Genomic DNA, 21,025 nt, shown 5'->3' with positions numbered 1-21,025 from the left:
ATTATACAAAATTCTGTTATTAATTTCAACTGATTACTGCCTTTACTTACCCTTATATTTTGGGTAAAATGATACTATAATTATATAGGAGTTGCTTTTCCACTAATGAATCCCAATTTATGATATTAATCTGTTTTAGTGACCTTCAGGATTGGTCTTTTTCACTGAGTTGTGAAGAAGGGGGCACGACCTGTAAGCAGATGTCGGAGCAGCCTGAGAACTGCCTACAGCAGAAGGCTCTATTGTGCCACTTTTGGGTCAGAATATTTGAAGAATAGTTAATATAAACAACAAAATGCTCAGTCTCCGAGTGTCTGCTGTGTCTGAATGCCATGTGGTCACCTACTGTCCTCATTTTCTGTGATAAAAAATGTCCTGTCTGCTTATAAGTTGATGGTGGAAATCAGCACACTTAGATTTCTGTGACATGGACTCTGCAAAAATGCCATGGGCTCTGCAAAAGTCTTAATAGTGTTGCATTTTAAAGGAAAATTTGGATATTTAAGTTCTTGACTATTGGGTCCTATGAGGAGATAATAAAAATTCGACATCAAATTCCAAAAAATTTAATCTTTGGTTTTTCAAGAAAAAAAGCAGTAAAACTTCTTTCTTGCTAATTTGAAACTTGTCACTGTTCTTTCATTTGATTGTACATCGTGCTGGATATAAAAACAAATGCTTTTAGAAAGCACTGAAGTCTTCTTCCAGAGGAAAGGATGCCTTTTAAGTTTAGAGGTTTTTTTCTACATCCTTGAAATGTAGTTTATTACAGAAATGTCTTAAAGCCGAAGTATTCTTTTCTTTTATTTTGTTTTTCATAATAATTTCTCATCTTGCTCTGGCAACATGGCAAATTCTTTTTGGTCAGCCTTACTGCTCATACCTGTGTTTATGTTAGAATATCAATCTGTACATTACTCTCCTCACACTCTTTGTTTTCATGACACGCCAAAGGGATGCTCTATGTTTTTAATGAGCAAAGCACATTGAAAATATTTTTTTATAATTTTAAAAATACGTAAAGATGCACAAAAACACCAAGTATCAGTGATGTTCCAGAGGAAAAAAAAAAAAAAGTCAGTATTTCTAAGGCTGTCTTCACAAAGCAGCTTGGTTTGAGGTAACAATTCTCTCTCTGAGAGGCCACTAGGAGAAGCTGTTTGCAAAGTTGAGGGCTGGAAACAATCCACAGTCATCCCAGTGTCCATCAGCTCTAATTCCCTTTGGGACTGGAGTGCAGTTTTATTTGACGTGCCCTAGGTCTTCCCAATAATCTTAATCCTACAATTCATCAAGTGACCTCTGCGAATTATTGCAGGTTTTAAGATCGCAAGAGATCAAAATGATTCTGGATGATGCTCCAAGCCTTAAAGGATTATATCAAGTGAGGAAAAACAATCCATTGCAGCAGGAAAAGTGAAATCCATCTCCTAATCTAGCTTCTCTAGAGTAACTGCTGTCAGGACAACAATCTTGCAGTAAAAAAAAAAGTTTTAAAATTCTGGTTAATCTTTAATTTTGGTTCATTATTTAAGCGGTTTATGGTTAAACAGCTAATTTCCGCTTGAATTTACTAGCTGTAGTTCATGAGGTGTTTATTTCAAATCTCTTGCTATATTTAAGTCTGAGTAAATTAAACAATTTGCCTTGTGACCAGAGACAACATCCCATCTGTGCAGTTAGACTGTGATCTAAGCAGATAAGAGAAGCCAATCCAAATCCAATTGACAGAGTTCTCAAAAAATGGTAAACTAACTTATGTGAGAGAGAGAAGGCTACTCAGGTTTTGGGTGTTTCACCTGGTTCTCTAATTCTACAAAATGCTGTGAACAATAAGGAGGAAAAAAAGAATTTGGAGGAAAGGGAAATTCACTCCCCATCACCTCCTTGAGTAGGTGATGATAAAATGAAAACTCTTCAAAAAACAGTCCATCACTTTTCTTGGCTCAGTTCTTGCAAGAGTCAGGCTGCAATATCAAACTTTAGATTGATAAGGTTTTGAATTTTAAAAAATCAAGTACATAAAATTCGAGACAGTCGGAAAAACACGTTTTTTATTGCTTTTAATTGCAAAATAGTTGTTGCAGAGTTTGTGGATGACCTAAATCTTTGAAAAGTGAATGACCACGTAAGTCTGATTTTCCTTGCAGGCACAGTAACTCATAAATGAAAATAACCAGATCAAAACAGTGCTATTTATTTTATTCAGTCTTCAAAGGAAATAAAGAAAAAATATCCAGAAGATTAAATGAATCGGAAAGTATTTATCTATTTTTAATATTTCAGCTTCTCTCAGAAACAGATTCTTTTTTTCCCATGGATTCTTTTCTAATCAACAATAGGCATTTTCTACCCCTAAAGCAGAAAAATTATCACCAGCAGGATACGTCTCAGAACTGTGTTGCAAAAACGCTTTTTTATATTCTTGTTGCCATAAAGTTCGCAACGAGAAACAAAATTGTGATTTCGACTCTGCTATTTTCTAAAAGCATCTTTTCAAGAGATGAGTTTTATAGGTGGCAGTTTTCCAGCACATTTTTGTGTACTCCTTCTTCTGGGACATATGTTTCTATATGCAAACATATATTTAGCAGTCCTGAAAATTTTCGTTGTTGTCACCGAGGTTCCTTGTGACAACAAACTGAGTGAAGTGACAGGTCCCTGGTATGAAGTGATGCTAGCCTTAGTGCAGGGTGACAGATCTGACATCCTCCTGGCTCACCTTTTTCACTTTCTGCTGGCTGGACCCCTAGGTCTTTGCTGACATCTCTCTGACATGCCCCAGTGAAGTTAATGTGACAGAAGTATTTATTTTCTCAGTCCAGAATGCAATCTCTGCTGACAATGAAATCAGACAGTGCAACTTCCTTAAATCTGAGCTCATTCCTTTTGTCAGGAGGCTGAGGTGAAGTATCCTGGCATCCGTCAAAAGAGAGAAGAGAAGTTGTTTTTTTTTTTGCTCTTTCACATCAAATTTATAGAGGGGTGTCTTGATGTGCCTGACTACTTCCCATCCCCACCAAATCTGATTGTTGATTGTTGTCTTCACAATAATTTAAGGAGATGAGGCATTCTTTCCACCTTGACTTGGCAGGTCACAAATAAAAGTGATTAAATGGTGAGAGAAACTGTTTGTGTCATGACCAGGTGGGAACTTCTCTCTCCTACATTTAAGTATAGTGCAGAAAGTTAAAGTTAACAATTTAGGAAAAAAAAGATGCTTATAGAATCCTAGAATGATTCTTGGAGCATTCAGAATGTTCCGAGAAAGAATTTTATCTTTCTGTATGTCATTTTATTACCATTTTCTCAGTTCTGGAAACACTGAGAGATTTTTTGGAGGCTCTGGAGAAGATGCAGGGCAGATCCACATACAGTGTCAGGTTAAGGAACTCAGGGGAGAAGCAATGGCTGATTTGTTACACTGGAACTGGAAGTTAGGAAAGCAACAGGAACATTTCAGATGCTTCTTTTTAAAGTATGTGTATGTGGGGAAGTTGTGACTTCATGGCAAAAAAAAATAATTTGGACACTGTATTTAATTTTTTTTTTTTACTTTTGTCATCATTTTAACATAAATACATTAGTAACACCTTTAGGCTAAGACTTTAGACCAAGTGTATGTTGAACATGATAACTATGACCTTACTTTTAATTATTGAGACTTAAATTTGATGTTTAAACAACGCCAGTGCTTTTTTTTTTTTTTTAAGACATTTTAGTTGCATTTTTAATGCTGCACCAATATGGAAATCATGATTATATTATGCTATTTGTCAATACAGGATGGGAAATCAAACTCTATCTTCACTTTGCAGGATTCCTGGGTGTTGCCTGCTGTGGCTTTTCTCACTGGAGTTTCCCTCCCACCTTTACTTTAAAATCACTTTTAGCTATATTGTGCCTCTGGGAAAATAAACCTGGAAGGAGATTCAAGGAGATGAAATTTAGGAAGATTTGAGTATCCTCTCTACTGTGACAATAGGACTGATTTTCTTGAGAAAAGATATTGTCTTTTGAAGGGAATTTGGAGAATTATATGCTCACTTGTGTTCCTGTTGAGATAATGTAAAAAATTAGGGCTTGAATTCAAAAGTTCAGCTCCAAAGTTAAATTCTTTGTCCAGTTGCAGCTTGTTCTTTAAATGTAGTCACAAGTAACACTTTATCCTTTGAGGCAATGAGAAAAAGGTCAAGGGGAATTTACATGTTAGCTCATTTCATGTAAAATGAAAACTTTAGAAATCAAGATCATTGTCCAAAGACAAATCAGGGTGAAGAGATATCAACAGTTCTTAAATATTTAATGTTTCAGGCCAGATGGAATTGGAACAGTATCTGTGGAAGAGAAAGAAAGGTTTGAGGAAATCAAGGACAGACTTTCCTCCCTTTTAGAAAACCAAATAAGCCATTTCAGGTGAGTGTATAAGTTATTCAATGAATGCTACATTTTTTTCTGGAAGAATTTTCTCATGGTGTTTAATTTTGGCCTTCAATGAGTGGAGTGAAAATAAAATGGTCTGCTGGCAAAGGAATTGCTTAAATGTGGAATAATTTATTTACACAAGTAAATACTCAATTACTTGAAATTTTTTTGTGTGTCATGTGTGAGTTGATGGATCTGATAGAAAAGATTGTGCAAGAATAGGCCTTGATTTGGTTGATTTTTTTTTAAGTTCAAGCTTTGTATAACTATAACCAAGAAAATCCTCTGAATGAAAGTGAGTATGCCATAACTATTCCTGGATTACTATGGATTGGTAAAATGAGTAGAGAACATCTTTGAGAGATGGCAGCTAAAACTTTTCGTGATATCTTACGTAATTTTCTTGGTTTCCTGATGCACTTATCTTTAAGTTAAGGGTCTTCATGCTCAGTAAAGAGTTTGTCATGATAAAAACTGTCAGCATCAGCAGAAGATGTTTAAAGGAGTACAAGAAACAGAGGAAACATGGGATTTCCTGCTATTTTATAGCAATTGATGGTTTATGAAAGTTCATATAAAAATTGCAGGTAGACCAGCACAACCTGTTACTTTGTCGCCCTAAGCCAACCTATTCTGTCAATCTAATCCTTTTAGACTCTATTTATGGAATTTTTTTATCTCTGTATCACGTCATAATAGCCACTCCCACGGTTTAAAGAGTTCTTTGTGGAGCAGAACTTTGGTTTAGCAGGGTTCACTACGAGTTTGTTGAATACCTCTCTGGTTTGATGAGGTGAAACTCTAATATTCAGTGGCATCATAGGTCATTGGGGATTTATTTTTTTTCTTTTTTTTTGAGCATAGAGGACAGAGCAGCCCTTCGCTTGGGATTTCATATCTATATTAAACTAAAGAGAGGTAGAGTTCTTCTTGGAGAATATTCCTTTTGGGGAAAAAAAACCCAACAGTCTTTTCTTTCCTCTTTCCCCCTTTCTGTGGGAATTAAGAGCTCTTCCATAAGGAAGTGATACAGAGTGCTCCCTACTTTCAGGCCTTCACATGCTCGTGACTAATTACAAAATGGAAAATAAAGTCTAAATGATCCTTTGAGTTGGAGCAGATAAAAATCCTCATCATGCCTGCTAACTTACTTGCTATTTATGCTGATGAGCTTGGGCTGCAGCAGTGATCATAGAATCTTTCTGCCTCAGTCTTGGTGGATTTTGAGCAGATTTAATCATTAGAAATTCCTCCTTGAGGGCAATTAAATATGTCATTCCAACATGAATTGCTTCATCCTCTAAGGTTTGCCTTAAAATCCTGTTTGGTCAATGCAGACAAACAGTGCTCTGCCAGGTGAGGAGTAATTACTATTTCTTACTGTGAACAAATGTCAGAAATAAAATTTTGAAATAGGTGAAATGTCTGGATTTGAACAAAGATACTGGCATAATACTGGAAGAAAGTGCCTTAGAATCTGAATTAATAAAGCATCTAAAGTCACAATATAGGGCATCCTGACAAAGCATTAGAAGTAATATTTTAAATAAAACCTTGAGTCAGGACATGCATAAGGATCACAGCTGTCAATTAACAAATAATAACCTTGGCTGTCCGATTGCTTCCTTGGGAAAACATGGCATTAAACCAACCACATATTTCAGTCCTTTAAAATTGTTCTGAGAGCTGTGAAATGCGGAATATTTGGGAAAATACATTCAGCAGTGAGGATTTACGCAGAGTATAATAACCAGGCTGTTTGTGTGTTGTGTTTCCTAGAATATTTCGGAGACTTTCAGATATGTTTGATCATTTTTAAATGCCAGATTCTCCATTGTAACCTCTTTATCTTCCTCGTGGAATGGCAGAGAGGGTGTTGGATTGTTTGTTACCACTTTGGTTTCTTAATTGTGGCGTCCATTTGGCTCCTACCTTTTTGAATTTTACCTTAAACCTTGTAGGTTGCTTTCTTTGTTTGGATTGCATTTTTAAAGTTTTTGTTTTTTCGAGTTCATTTTTTTCATAGATCCCATTCCTGAAATTGTATATAAATTGTATATACATGTCCTGAATTTTCATGGCATGTTCTCTTTTGCTACATTATTCAATTGTCTCATCTTATGATTTATCCTACAGAGCACCTCTTCTGCTCTGTGCCTCTCAAACTATGTCCTCTTCACATTTGAGACCAAATACAGAATAAGATCTTTTTTTTTTTTTTTTTGTGGGTCTTAAATTAGCTGTTGAAGGAAGCAATTCAAACCTGTGCCCCCAAATATTGTTCTTACACCTTGTCCCAATGAGATATCAGTCAAGTGAATACGCCTAGAGTTAAAAACTTGAATTTGCACCTCCTCTAATCTCACTTAACATTTTATAAACTCACTGGTCGTTATAACTAGGGGGATCAGACTTTCAAGAATAAGAATCATCAGCCTTTTTTCTTTTTTTTTTCCTTTTTCTCTGCAATATGCTGATACTTTTCTAAGCTTTGCCTCCTCTCCATTGCTTGGTGCTGTGTGCGCTGGGCAGTTTAACATCTCCTCCTGCTTTTCAGAGCAGCTCTGAACATTTGCTGTGTCCACCTGGGTGACTTCTAGGTCACATCCATCTGAAAAAGGCACTCTGCCTTTGACCAGTTTTAATCCTGTGGCCTTTTTAATTTCCATTCTCCCTGCTGTCAGCCTGGTTCCTTTCTGCGCTCAGCCCATCCTGTGCTAGGGGCTGTCACCTAAAGGAGTTCTCCAGGTACTTACACCTTTCCTCTCTGTCACCCTGCCTGCCCACGGAGGCTCCAGAGCTGTGCACGCCTCTCAGGCAGCAAATGTGGGAGAGATAATATTTCTAAAAAAAGCTATCACAAAGGTCTTGGGCTTTAACCTCTTGCCTGGTTGTGTGAATCTTCTCTCTGGAGTCTTTACAGAGATAAAAGCAAATACTGAAATTCTCGCTGCAGGAAATCCTCAGGTGTTACCTCATTTATAAGGGTTTATTTTTGGGCTGGCCAAAATGTACATCTCAAATTCATTGGGCTGAATTCTTTTATCATTAGAAAAGATTTGACTCTATTAGAATTGAGGGATACCGTTTTCAGTGAGTAATAATAATAAAAAAAAAAAAAAATAATAATCTCAGCAAATTAAAAAAATCCTTTTTCCAGTTGGGGATATCCCAATAAGATTTTATTTTAGAAAAGATTTGACTCTATTAGAATTGAGGGATACCGTTTTCGGTGAGTAATAATAAGAAAAAAAAATAATAATCTCAGCAAATTAAAAAAATCCTTTTTCCAGTTGGGGATATCCCAATAAGATTTTATTTTAGAAAAGATTTGACTCTATTAGAATTGAGGGATACCGTTTTTAGTGAGTAATAATAAGAAAAAAATAATAATAATCTCAGCAAATTAAAAAAATCCTTTTTCCGGTTGGGGATATCCCAATAAGATTTTATAGACAGGATTATGAGAGGTTACAGTTGCCTGAGCATTGTATTCTCATTGACCCACTATATTGCATCATCCAGCAGACGAAAATAAAAAATAAAGCTATGAATGCAATCACATTTTTATTTACAGAATTTTAGGAGTGGATATGGTTTTAAGATGTAGCTGGTAAAATTCAAGATAAGAGCTTTTCCAAGATATTTTTAATATAATATTAAAAATATGGAATATCTGCCAGCATTTATATCCCTAGAAATTAAAATATCTGACATTTTACCCTTGTCTTAATCCAATTTTAAAATGAAACACAATATACTGAATGCTGCTTCTCAGGTCCAGTAGCAGCTATGGCTACAGGAGAAATAATACCTCTTTCCAGGAAGATGACAATTAAACTCATCTGAGACATTTCAGTATCCTTCATAGTTGATAATTTGGATGTTTTAGGTTTTTTTCTGTACTTAGACCTAAAATGCTGCTGGGCTGATTCTGCTGTGATATGTGTGTGCTCCATGGTAGACAACTAAAGAAGTTTTCTGGTTTTATTTGTACTTTGGGTGTGGGAGCCTTCTGCTAACATGATTTAATGCAAGTTGTATGCACATACATCCGAAAGTAAATTTATAAAGCAGCTTTTATAATTCTGATAATTTTATCTTCCTCTTGTTTTGGTTTTTCTTTCCCTCTCCTTTTATTTTCTTCTCTTTTTTTCATGTTTTAAGATACTGTTTCCCTTTTGGACGTCCTGAAGGAGCTTTAAAAGCCACACTTTCATTACTTGAAAGGGTAAGTTTGAGAACATATTTTAAGTTCCATGTAACTGCTGAGCCTGAATTTTTAATTTTTTTTTGGTTTTGCATTCAGGTTGCTGAAAGCAGAGTCATGTCGTCTCAGAGATTTTACTCTGGTTTTAACTTCTTACTGAAATGATGAAATGCTTTTGTTTTTTCTCTCATTGTCTTCCACAGAGGCAAGCAGCTGTTTTCTGTAGGGCTTTTTTACTGGACTTTCACTTCAAGCCACTAAATTGCAGTCAGTGCCTCTATTCCTTTTTTATTTAACACTTATTTAGCATTATCTCTAAAGTAGTGCAAGTCTCCCCTACAGTTCCCCTTTCCTGCTATTTTTTTCTTCTGTGCTGCTGATATTGTCAGTTCTCAGATATAATATTAAAAACCTTCTCTATAATTCAAATATTCCATAAAAGCATCATCTGAGACGATTTTGAGAAGCAAAAGCAATACCCAGCCAATGTGACATGGGCAGATCTAAAAGTAAACTCCTGCCCAGCAAATCCTCTTGTGTTGAGTGGATAATACCTCGGAATGATAAAAAACATCTCAGTCATCTCTGTGGAAAAAGGACTTCAAATTCCAGCAGAGATCCCAAAATAATTGTATCAGCAGGAGTCTGATGAAGGTATGAATTCAAAAAAAGCTTAGGTTCTGGGCTGTGTTCCTTTGCCAAAATCTGAGAGGTTTGGTCCTGGGAAATATTAAATAAACCTCTGCCGTGTTCAGAAAACACATAGAGAGTCTGGGTTTATATGTTTGATTTCCCTGACCAGGTTTATATGTTTGATTTCCCTGACCAGGTTTATATGTTTGATTTCCCTTTCCATCTCAGTGATTGCAGTGCTGTGCAGGTTCCTTTGTGCTTTTTGGAAGATCCCCTTCCTCTCCCCATTCCTGCTGTCACCAGTGGAAATGGTGCTCAGGCAGCACTGCTGTCGCTCTGGACTGGCAGGAAATGTGCTTTCCTGCATTTGTTGGATGCAGAATGGGTTAGGACCATTTTATTTGACCTGCCTTTGAAAATTTTGGGGGGAATAAAAAATCAGATCAAGAACAAAAGGTTTTGAATGCTGGAAATTCACTTGTCGGTAACACAGAAGTTATTACTTTTAAAAAAGCAGATAAACACAAATAGATAAGTCATATTTGTGTGCAGGTATTTTAGAAGTCTGCTTTTCAGCAGTGTCTTCCTAATAGCTTCTCTGTTGCTGAACCTGTTTCTTTTCTACCACATCCTTCCCCAGACTGTATCTTTTGCTCCATCCTTTCAACAGTAGATTTTAGATACATAAGGGTGTAACTTGTCCAGGGATCCACTTGAGAAGCATTTTTTAATGCTGTGAATTATCTGAAATTTTATTATTTGCATGAAAATTTTATAAAAACACGTTGAGTTCTGGTTACACTCTTACCTGTTGAAAGTTAATGGGGTGCAGAATTAAATTAAAAATGCAAGCAAATTACCAATTTTTTTAATATAGTAATCCAGAGTACTTTATGTGGCATTCACATAAAAAGATATGTATTCTTGGGTTTACCTCACTTGCAGTAGGTGAGGTAACAACTCACACATTTTGAAAACATTCATATGGGCTGTTCTTCTACTTATCCATAATAAAATAATTTGCTGGAAGTTCAGTGTTTTCCCTGCCCACTATATAGAAAACATTTGTTTCACAGCGAGGACAGGCTGAATTTGGATAACTTGACTCTGTTGAAGAGTCCGTGGTTCTGGAATGGTGGAAGCTCTGCCACAGTTGAGAACCAAGTCTGTTTCCACAGTCACATCTTTAGTGGTGACCCTGATCCAGCCCATCCATGGAATGATCACCCAAAGCCTGGCTGGTGTGCTGCCAGACCCCAAACAGGAGGAATAAAGACCATACAGACAGTCAAATCACTGCTGAACAGAAACTTCCAAAGATAAAAATCCAGCTCCAGTCAGCTGAAATAATTCCTTTTTGACTTCTACCGTTAATCATTATCAGATCTGTAGTAACTTTAGGATACTTTTATCCTTTTTCCTGGGGGGTTTGGGTAATGGTTGTAATGAAGCGGTCTAATTGTCTCTGACACAGGTTTTAATGAAAGACATTGCCACTCCCATCCCAGCAGAAGAGGTGAAGAAAGTGGTTAGAAAATGTCTGGAGAAGGCTGCCTTGATCAATTACACCCGACTTACAGAATATGCCAAAATAGAAGGTTAGTACAGCAATCACCTGCCCAAGTGGCTGTAAAAGCCAGCAGTGCCTATTAACTGCAGATTCCGTGAGCAGCCTTTTCCCTCTCCAGAACAAACCCCTTCCACAGCGAGGGGAAATGTCTCATTAAAATCTCAGCTGGTGAACTGTAGAGCTTTTTCCTATTCATTGCTTTAATATGCCTCCTGGGACCCTGTTTGAATGAAAGACTAGGACTTCCTAATTTAAGTTGCCCTTTGTTCTTACTTTTGAGTTCTTCATAAATTTAAGAGGTTGTTTGTGGGTTATTTTTTTTTATTTTATTTCTCTAGCTATTTCTAATGATTAAACTGCTGACAGGAAATTCTTTCCTTAGCAGCTAGTGGTGCTGCCTTGAAATTTGAAAACTGTGTATGGATTCTTTTCTGAAGTATTTATAAGGCAGACAAATAGATGAAGGCTGTTTATTCTTGCCGCTGTGTTATCAGATGTGGAAGAATAATAATCTGATTATTGAAACCTTAATTGCATCCTGATTGAATGAATTCAGGGGGCAGAATACTAGGTTTGAAGGTAATCAGGGATTTTTCTGGAAGTTTGGTGTGTGCTGTAAATTATATAACCAAATTGACTAAAATTTTGCTAAAAATAATGGCCCAGATTCATAATGTGATTTTACTATTTGTAAACCTTATGTAGAACAAAAGGGAAATCAGAATAGTCAAATGCCTTGTTAAAACAGACCTTTATTCTCCATAAAGTACAAAAAGCTGGAGATACTCCTGTCCAGATGCATTCAAGATGAGAAATCCATGTATGCACTGGATTTTTGGAGCTAGAGTTAATCTCAGGAAACTGTTGAAGAATTCTCTGTTTTTAAAAAATACAAATTTTATGCATATTTATTTCTTAATGTCATGTATTTCCAGCAATACACCAGAAAAAACAGAGCTAGCTTCAATTTGAAGATGTCTCATATATTTAGCAATATTATAAAGCCAACTTTTTTTCCCATTTTTTATCTCTGCTCAAATTCTCTGAAAAACATGAGTTAACTGATCTCACAAGTGATTAACAACAGATCCATCTCATCACTATAGCAACCAGTATTAGATCATGGAAGTAACAACATGAAACCATCCTAGTAACCAGTTTATCATAATTAATTATGATATCATGCCATGTTAAAGGAAGAAAAAAGGATGAATATTAAATCTATTCTGGAAAATGAAAAGGGAAAAAATAAATTCCTTAGTTTTTGTATTGCTGTATTTGTTAGGGGCAATGTTCAGTATTTAAGTCCTGTATCAAACCTGTTGAAACAATGAGAATAAAAATAGGGACATTTTTATAATGCCCCTATTTTATAAAAGATGCCTAAACACACTGACAATAAAATGGATTGGAAATTCATCATTGGAAATTCAATGGATGTCAATGCATCATTTCCCAAGATTTTTTACTGTGTCCTAGAGAACTGTGGGACTTCCCTGAAGCAGCAAAGTTTGCACTTCAGGATGTTCACTCTGTTAACACTGGGTAAGCTGGAACAGCACAAAAACTGACTCCCACATTTCAACTTGTCGTTTTTGGATTAATTACCTTTTGGTTGGAGCACAACTAGATTTATTTCAGCAGTTGTACACTCCTGTAGTTGTAAACTCAAAACACAATATGTCATTGCATAGATAAAGAGAAATAGGTGAATATTTTTCTGAGAATAAAGTACTGTTGAAAATTAAGGACTTCAACATCCCAACATCAGAGAATTCAGAGCACAGGATTTCAGTAGCAATGAGACCTGTGGTGGTATCTTTTGCTGCTCTGCTCATTACAAACATCCTACTTTTGCACCGATATAAATGTAATATTTTTCAGGGATAGATTTCATTCTGGTTCTTGAAATATAGAATATAAATGTATATTTTGTAATAGAAATGTAATATTTTTCTGGGATAGATTTCATTCTGGTTCTTTAGGTTTATATCTGTAGGCTGAAGTTGCATTCTTCTCTTGAAGGTAATTCATGTTAATGTTTGCATTTAAAGCTTGCTCCTCAAATTGCAGACAGAAAGCACAGAATCCTTATCTTTATAATATTATTGACATCTTCTAATGTGGCTGGCACATATTTGGGAGATTTTTGTCCTTTAACTCTTTCCTTAGTGGACAACATCCTATTAATCAGTCAAAATTCAAATATCACAATATCAGCTATAGACCAACAGCAAATACCTAAAAAGCAGAGATACAAAGAAGGTTCTAATACCAATAATATTCTGGTATTCTTACTTTTTTAATATTCTTTTAATATCCTCTATGTTTCTGAATTCTCAATTACAATTTGGATGCAAGCTCAGTGCCTGAGCTGGAGCTGAAAATTATATAGGACTATTAAATAAAAATATATTACTCAGAAACATGAACATTTCTTCCTCACATAAAAAACCCATCGCTTGTGTGATGTACTCAAGATTTTAAGACTCCTTAGTGGTATTTATTCTTCCCTTTTGAGTTTTATTTCTGTAATGATGTTTTTTCTTTCCCTTTTTTTTTTTTTTTTTTTAATTTAGCAACAGCAGAAAAGGACTCAGGTGATTACTGTTTGTGTGCATGTCTGCATGGATTACAGATGTGGTGTGTTGTGTTCTGTTGTTACTGTTTCTCTTGATTTGAACAATACCAAGATACTGATCAGAACATTTGTGAATATTAAAATTAATTTTGGTGTAGTTTAGTCCATGTATTTACACTGATACTTAATTATGATGTACCTAGTTATTAGTAATTTAGCTAACTTTCTGTTTTGGAATATGACAAAATTGTATTTTCTGTGAAAAGGGTAAACTAAGTGATGCAGGAAAGTTTTATTTTGTTAAATTCAAAAACCGTTTGTATATTTAGAAACGGGTCATTTCATAGTCCTCTGCAAGAGTTGTCTCTGTTTGATAACAAGATTGCTCAATTTATTAATGAAGGTCTTGCTAGGAAAAAAAACAAACCTGTAAAGCTGATTTTACATTTCTCTGATCTGGCTTTGTTTCGTGACCTGTTTCTTTTCCTAGCTACAGCTGAGGGTCACAGGGATGGTAATTCTTTGTTTTCTCCATTTTTTGACGATGATACGATGTTCATCCTCCGAGAATACAGGGAGAGGAGGTTGAGTTTTACATCCCAACGTTTAAAAACCATCCTACAACGAGCCCAGCCAAAGCAGAGCGTGCAGCTGAGTGGAACTGGCTGCAGAGAAGTGTGAGGGCTGTGCACATCTGTGCTGTGAAATACAGCTGTGCACTGCTTTATTCACCTGACACACACCCCAAAGGAGGATGGGGTGGTGCTCTGTGGGGTTTCACAAAAAATGTCACCCACAGCTTTGGGGAGGGACATTGGGCTGGGAGTGCTCCTGCAGTGAGCTGCTTTTCCATCCGGTGTGATGCTGCAGGAATGGAGTTCAAAGAGGAGCTCCTCGCCAGTGAGGGGCTTGAAAAATACTAGGAAATTATTAAATCTACTTTTTAATACTAAACTAATTTTTAATACCAAAAAATACTAGCAAATTATTAAAACTAGTTTTTAATACTAAACTACTTTTTAATGCCAAAAAATACTAGCAAATTATTAAAACTAGTTTTTAATACTAAACTACTTTTTAATGCCAAAAAATACTAGCAAATTATTAAAACTAGTTTTTAATACTAAACTACTTTTTAATGCCAAGAAATACTTGCAAATTATTAAAACTAGTTTTTAATACTAAACTACTTCTTAATGCCAAGAAATACTAGCAAATTATTAAAACTAGTTTTTAATACTAAACTACTTTTTAATGCCAAGAAATACTTGCAAATTATTAAAACGACTTTTTTTTAACTGCTGTGTCCATAACTAAAGTGTCAGCAAATTCCACTGATTTTAAAAATTTCCACTTTTTTTTTTTTTTTTTTTTTTTTTTGTTTTTTTTTTTTTTTTTTTGTTTTTTGTTTTTTGTTTTTTGTTTGGTTTGGTTTTTTGGGGTTTTTTTTTTTTTGGTTGGTTGGAGTTTTTTTTTGTTTTGTTTTGTTTTGTTTTGTTTTGCTGGTTTGTTTTTTGTTTTTTGGTTTTTTTTTTTTTTAAAGGCATTAAATGCCCTGTAAATAGGAGATCTGTTTGGGATTTATAAAGAAGAGAGTAGGCAAAAAACACCCTAAAGACAGTTTCCCTTCTAGGTAAGACACCTAAAGCTGTGTAGCACAAATACTCCATTCAATTTTATTTTTTTTATGCTACTAGGTATTAAAGAAAATATCTCTTGAAATTAGAAATTCAGAAACAATTAATTGAAGTGAATTGAAAAGAATTCGTGAATTTTTTTGAGTTTATTTCCTTTCACCTTCGCACCCTAAAACCTTGCCTGTGCACTTTTGTACAATGCACACACCTTTGTGCCATGTAAACACTTTTATACAGTGAATATCACCTCAGGTACAAATCTTCCTTGCTCCACACACTTGCTAATCTGAGTTTTTCTCTGGCTTTATGTGGGAAGCTCAAAACTGTTAAACACAGATGACATAGTTACAGGTACAGAAAGAAAGAGAGAAAGAGAGAGAGAAAGAGAGAAAAAGAGGGAAAGAAAGAAAGAAAAAGAAAGAGAGAAAGAAAAAGTAAGAAAGAAGAAAGAGGGGAAGAAAGAAAAAGAAAGAAAAAAGAGAGAAAGAAAAAGAAAGAGAAAAAGAGAGAGAGAAAGAGAGAAAAAAAGGTAGAGAGAAAGAAAGAAAAAGAAAGAGAGAAAGAAAAAGAAAGAAGAAAGAGGGGAAGAAAAGAAAGAAGAAAAAAGAGAGAAAGAGAGAAAGAAAGAAAGAGAGAAAGAAAGAAAGAAAGAAAGAAAGAAAGAAAGAAAGAAAGAAGAAAAAAAGAAAGAAAAAGAGAAATAGAGAAAGAAAGAAAGAAAAAGAAAGAAAAAGAAAGAAAGAGAGAAAGAAAGAAAGAAGAGAAAGAAAAAGAAGAGAGGAAGAAAGAGAAAGAAAGAAGAAAAAAAAGAGAAATAGAGAAAGAAAGAAAGAAAGAAAAAGAAAGAGAGAAAGAAAAAAAGAGAAAGAAAAAGAAGAGAGGAAGAAAGAGAAAGAAAGAAGAATAAAAGAAAGAAAAGAGAAAAAAGAAAGAAAGAAAGAAGAAAAAGAGAAAGAAAGAGAGAAAGAAAGAAAGAAAGAAGAAAAAGAGAAAGAAAAAGAAAGAAAGAAAGAAAGAAAGAAAGAAAGAAAGAAAGAAAGAAAGAAAGAAAGAAAGAAAGAAAGAAAGAAAGAAAGAAAGAAAGAAAAAGAAAGAAAGGTTACTGTACCTGATTTCAGTCATTTTACACTAGGTTTCCCCATGCTTTTAAAGAAACCATTGCTCTTCTTAGGACAGGATAGTGAAGTTGTCCCTTAAATGACCTGGCAAATAACTGGATTAGGGAATGGATGAGAGCAAAGCCTGTCACAGACAGTGATTCAGTGAGTTAGCTGAAGCTAGAGGTTTATAAGCTGTGTTTATAATTTAGTTTCTTATTTAAATACCAGTTCTGCCTAAAAATGCAGCTGAAAATTAATCAAAAACTCGGGAAAAAAAATCATTTTGTTGAAAGGAGTAGACGGACTGTGTCCACTGGAATTTTGTGTAGCACTGGACACATTTCTCTGATGCAAAAGACAAAGCCACTGAGATGAATCCCAATACCATAACATTTTAGGGCCCAATCCTAAAATGCTCCTGTTGTTGTCCTGTAGAAATCTGGACTTCTACAGATTTCATAATGGCCTTGGGGTACAGTCTGCTCAGCCCTAATACCAAATACTGTACTTTTATGGAAAATGGGAAAAACTGTCCAGATAATTGTTATTTACCCTTTAACTTGTGCACTTTTACTGATAACAGATCTTGAATTTCAGGAGTGTCCTTGTTAGGTAAGACAGAGGGGAAGATGCAAATTCTCATTCTCACAGTCTCAGTTGAAGAAGACTCTGAATGTTTTCCCAAAGGCAGTGGGTACTTTTTTAATGGCAAACACGGTGGTACAAGCAACACTTCCACCCACAGTATTTGTTTAGGGTCGGGATGACATTTTATTGAGCATCCCCTGTGATTGTACTGTTATGGATATAGAATAGATTTTTTTTTTATTTTTTTGGACAAAAAAATTACAGTTGCTGTGGCAATTATTCAGGGTTCAGCATGTCATTCCTTATTACGTGTATAGCTGAATTTCTCATGGAGTAGCTAATTTGCTCAGTCAGTATAATTACCATTATGAAGAGAATAGCAAGAAACCTACTATTATAATTTTGAGCTGTATCTAAGAACTCTCATATAATGCCCTGCTAGTTTGCAGCAAGGGTTTACAATTTTTCAAGGATGTGAATCACAGCATCAATACGTGAAAATCTCTTTTTAAGTATGACCCATTTTCATTTCAGCATATGCTGCCTTTGAGACTTCACCACCTGAAAGTACTTCTTAAATCGTTTTGTGCGTGCCTTGTATTCTGTCTTATTCAGTATTTAACTGACATTAACTCTTCCTGTAGATAATGCTGAACACAAATGGACCTGCCAGATCCTGAGGCCAGACACAAACAGCATTTTTCATATGCATTTTGCGTTCTTCCTACAAAGAGCCTATAGAAATTTGCATGGCTCCATCACCTTTTTTCTCTCCTTAAAAAAAATACGGCCTTCCTTACACAGACTTCTTATTTTTTACCTATATTTTATACACATCCATACACACAAAGTGATAAAATGCCTTATTTATGCCTTCTTAGAAATCAGTGTTTTTCCCTACTAGATTCATTAATCTGAATGGCTGAGGACTAATTAATTCTGCTACTTCTGCTGTTACTGCCTGAGAAAAGACAGGAATTTACACGTAAATACATTTTTCAGCACAGGGGCATTACCTTGCTGTGCAGATATAAAAGGGATTAAAGTGCTAAATGTGTGTGTAAAGCAAGCAGGGCACTCAGTATCTGTCATTGTCTGTGCATATTAATTTCTGAGGCAATAGGCAGATTGTAAAGATTTGAATTATTAGTCAGTTGTCTTTTAACTCACTATTTTTAAAAGACTCTAGTAACTCAGTATACTGAGTTTCAAACAGTTTGAATGAAAGGAATAAGAATAAATTCCATTAAAACTGGAGCAAATAGTTACTCTGGAGTGTACAATTGCTCAAAGACAAAGCAGATGTCACGCCAAAATTTGTTTCTATCCGAAAGACCGCCGAAGGCTGAATAAATGTTAACTCCACCCAGGAGGAGGTCAGGAGAAACTCAGAAGTTTGCTGGGCTTTAAGACATCCATCATTAACACAGAAGGGCAGTATGTAAATGCCATCAAGGCTCAGAAGGATCTGTCTGGCTTCAAAAGAAGAACACTACAAACATTATTGAAGCTGAGAAGGCAAGTGGGGAGAGTCATTGTACGTGGAGAGGACTTGATTAAAGCTCTCCACGCACGTTCCTTTCCCTGAGCAAACAGAAGTGGGTTGCACTGCAGCATGGCACCTTCTTGGTCTCTGCTGTGCAGCTAAATGGAGATGAGGATATGGGCGAACATCCCTGAGTGCAGTTTTTACAGAGGTTTCTAAAAGAATCCCTGGATTTTTAGGTCTGCGTCCTGCTCCTCTTTTGTGACCTCCAGTCCTCCTTTCACAGCAGGGCTGCGCCAGTCTTTGTCACTGTGCTTCCCCTTTCCAGTCCTGTTTGCTGAATAGGTGCATGTGCCATCACCTTACAGTAAAATGAGTTCCCAAATTTAGGCGTGCCAGCCTTGTCCTGCATCCCAAAGGACGGAGGGGTGGTTCCAGCCTTCATTAGCATTTCACCATCTCCAGCTCCTCCGTGCCCTGTGATGCGTTTTTAGGTCGGAGTTTAGTACTCACACGACCTGGTCTTTCATCACCTTGTCTCAGAGTAGCCACTTGTCCTTCACTTTGATCACTTCAGGAGTCTGTCTTTCCTAGAGTTTGAATTCCACTTTCTGGGACGTTGGTGACAAGAATGAGCAAAGTCGTGCCCATCATGAGATGACTCCCACAGCCCTGAGCACAATTGTTCTGCCACAAACATTTTATCTAACACAGCCAAGTGGCCTGGGTTCTGATGTCTGTATGGTGCTGGTGTCACACAGCCCTTCTGTGAAGAGTTAATTCAGCCCAGACTTAGAGCTTTGATCACTTTGGGCTGATATATTCCCAGTTTATAGGAAATATCTATTGCTCTTCATCTGTCAAAATGTATTGTCTCTTCTTAAAATATTTCAGTATGTTTTTCCTTTAACTCTCGAAGGTTTTTTTAAAATGTTTTCCCTCCTATGCTTTGGAATCATCAAATTCCTGTTTCTGCATCTGTTTTACACAGTGCCATTGTGTTCCTGATATTTATTCTGAAGTCCCTGGTGAAAATGTTAAGGAAGCTAAGATGAATCTTCAAGGAATCTCTCAAGAATCCTTTTTTTGCACTTTTTCAGCACAGCTTATTCCCTTTCACTTGAGGAATCTTCTTTATACCCCACGCAGTTTCTTTTTAAATCCTCATTTTATTCAGCTTAACTGGTAGTTTATCCCGTGAAGCACAGCATCAAATGCTTTAATAAATTCAGAATAGATGAGATCTACTGAATTTCTTTTATTAAAAAATATCCTATCTGGAAAAGCACAAGTCTGGTTCAGCCTACCTTTGCAAATCCATGTTACATTTTATTCTATTTTGTGTTCATTTTATGTCCTCTATTAGTAATTTCTTCAAATTTCAGTTAAGAATTTTCAACATCTCTTTTCCCTTCCCTTTGCCTGCCAACATTAGATTCCTTGTTGTCAGTTTTCAATCTAAAATTACGAGTCTTAAAACATTCTGGATTTTTAAAAATACTTTTTTACTAAGTTCTGCATTTTCAAGTGCCAGTTTTCTCTCCGTGTGATAGGTGAGTTATTCATCTGTTCAGTTCTTGCAGTTTGACATGTTTGTTATCCCTGACTTTAATTCTACAGCATCAGTAAGTGCTGGGAATATTCGTTCTTTCTCCCTTTGAAGTGAAATTAGAAGTGAAGGAAAGAAGGAAAATACCAACAGCTTGTGTCTGTGTTGCCAAAATCAGAATACAAAAAATCATACATTAAGCGCTTTGATGATCAGGTGGAAAAAAAAGGAGATTTTTCTTCTGTTTGTACCTTTTTGATATTGTTATTTCTATGCTTTTCAATGAGCCAAGATTCCCTTTTTTGGAAAAAAAAAAATAAAAAGGAAAAATGCCAACACCACAAAACCCTGTGATTGCCCAATGAAGGTAATTCAATTGAATACCGTGATGAATTTTAAAAAGTGGAAAATATTTTAGCATGACACACTTAATAAAATGGTAGGTCATGCAGGAGACACAGGAAATGTAAACTCTAACTTTTTACAAATCTCATAATCTTTCTGTACTTACCTAATGATGATAATTAATTCTGTATTTTCCACCTAGAATTTAAAATGCTATTGAAATCACAGAAAGCAATTATGGAAAGACTGGTTTCAGCTTCATAATTAAAGCTAAATTCCACTCTTTGTACTAGGCTAAATTTTTTGGTTTTTTAGTCAGAAAAATACAGAATGTCCTTCCAGATTTACCTCCCCCTTTTTTTTTTTTTTTTCATTCAGAATTAATTCTGGGAGAAATTGAATTAATTCTCACAGAATTAATTCAGTGAGAACAAAAATTTAGCGCAATCAGATCTGAATTACCTGTAGATTATCAGACCCAAATCTTTACCTGTAGATTATCAGACCCAAATCTTCCTGGGTAGATTATACCAGTTTGGGGTTAGATTATACCAATTTTGGAGTCAGTTCAGGTTTAGTAACATCCTAGTTTCAAGAAATCTTGCAGCTTTCAGTTGTTAAAAAAGACCAAGTGGATGGGTCCTGCTGGAGCAGCGCCCATAAATAAATAAAACTCAAATTATGATGTGCCTGTATTATCAATTACATTGTGTCTGCTTTACTGTGAGCCCACCAAGGCTGTGAGCTTGTGGCCTTTTTTCCAACTCCTCTGCCTGGAGACAGGTTGGCTTTCCTGAGTCTCTGGTTCTGGATGTGTTTGGAGAAAAAGGAGAAAGGATGAAATAGGAGGCAGAGAAAATAAGTAAGGCATCTCTGCTGTGTCACTGGGGGGAGACTGGCA

General features: G+C 35.7%; 1 protein-coding gene across 1 annotated transcript in view; it reads left to right on the top strand.

The window, feature by feature from the left end:
* CADPS2 (calcium dependent secretion activator 2) overlaps window positions 1-21,025 on the top strand; it is a 269,361-nt gene that overhangs the window by 182,613 nt on the left and 65,723 nt on the right. Inside the window, exons 11-13 of the mRNA XM_066318926.1 lie at window positions 4,315-4,416; window positions 8,593-8,656; window positions 10,743-10,866. Of these exons, the coding sequence (XP_066175023.1) occupies window positions 4,315-4,416; window positions 8,593-8,656; window positions 10,743-10,866 (290 nt within the window). The remainder of the gene's footprint in view (window positions 1-4,314; window positions 4,417-8,592; window positions 8,657-10,742; window positions 10,867-21,025) is intronic.

This window comes from Sylvia atricapilla, chromosome 5 (genome assembly GCF_009819655.1).
Source record: "Sylvia atricapilla isolate bSylAtr1 chromosome 5, bSylAtr1.pri, whole genome shotgun sequence".
Taxonomy (NCBI): domain Eukaryota; kingdom Metazoa; phylum Chordata; class Aves; order Passeriformes; family Sylviidae; genus Sylvia; species Sylvia atricapilla.
Note: the sequence above shows the minus strand (reverse complement) of the source record. Positions and strands in the feature narration are given on the sequence as shown.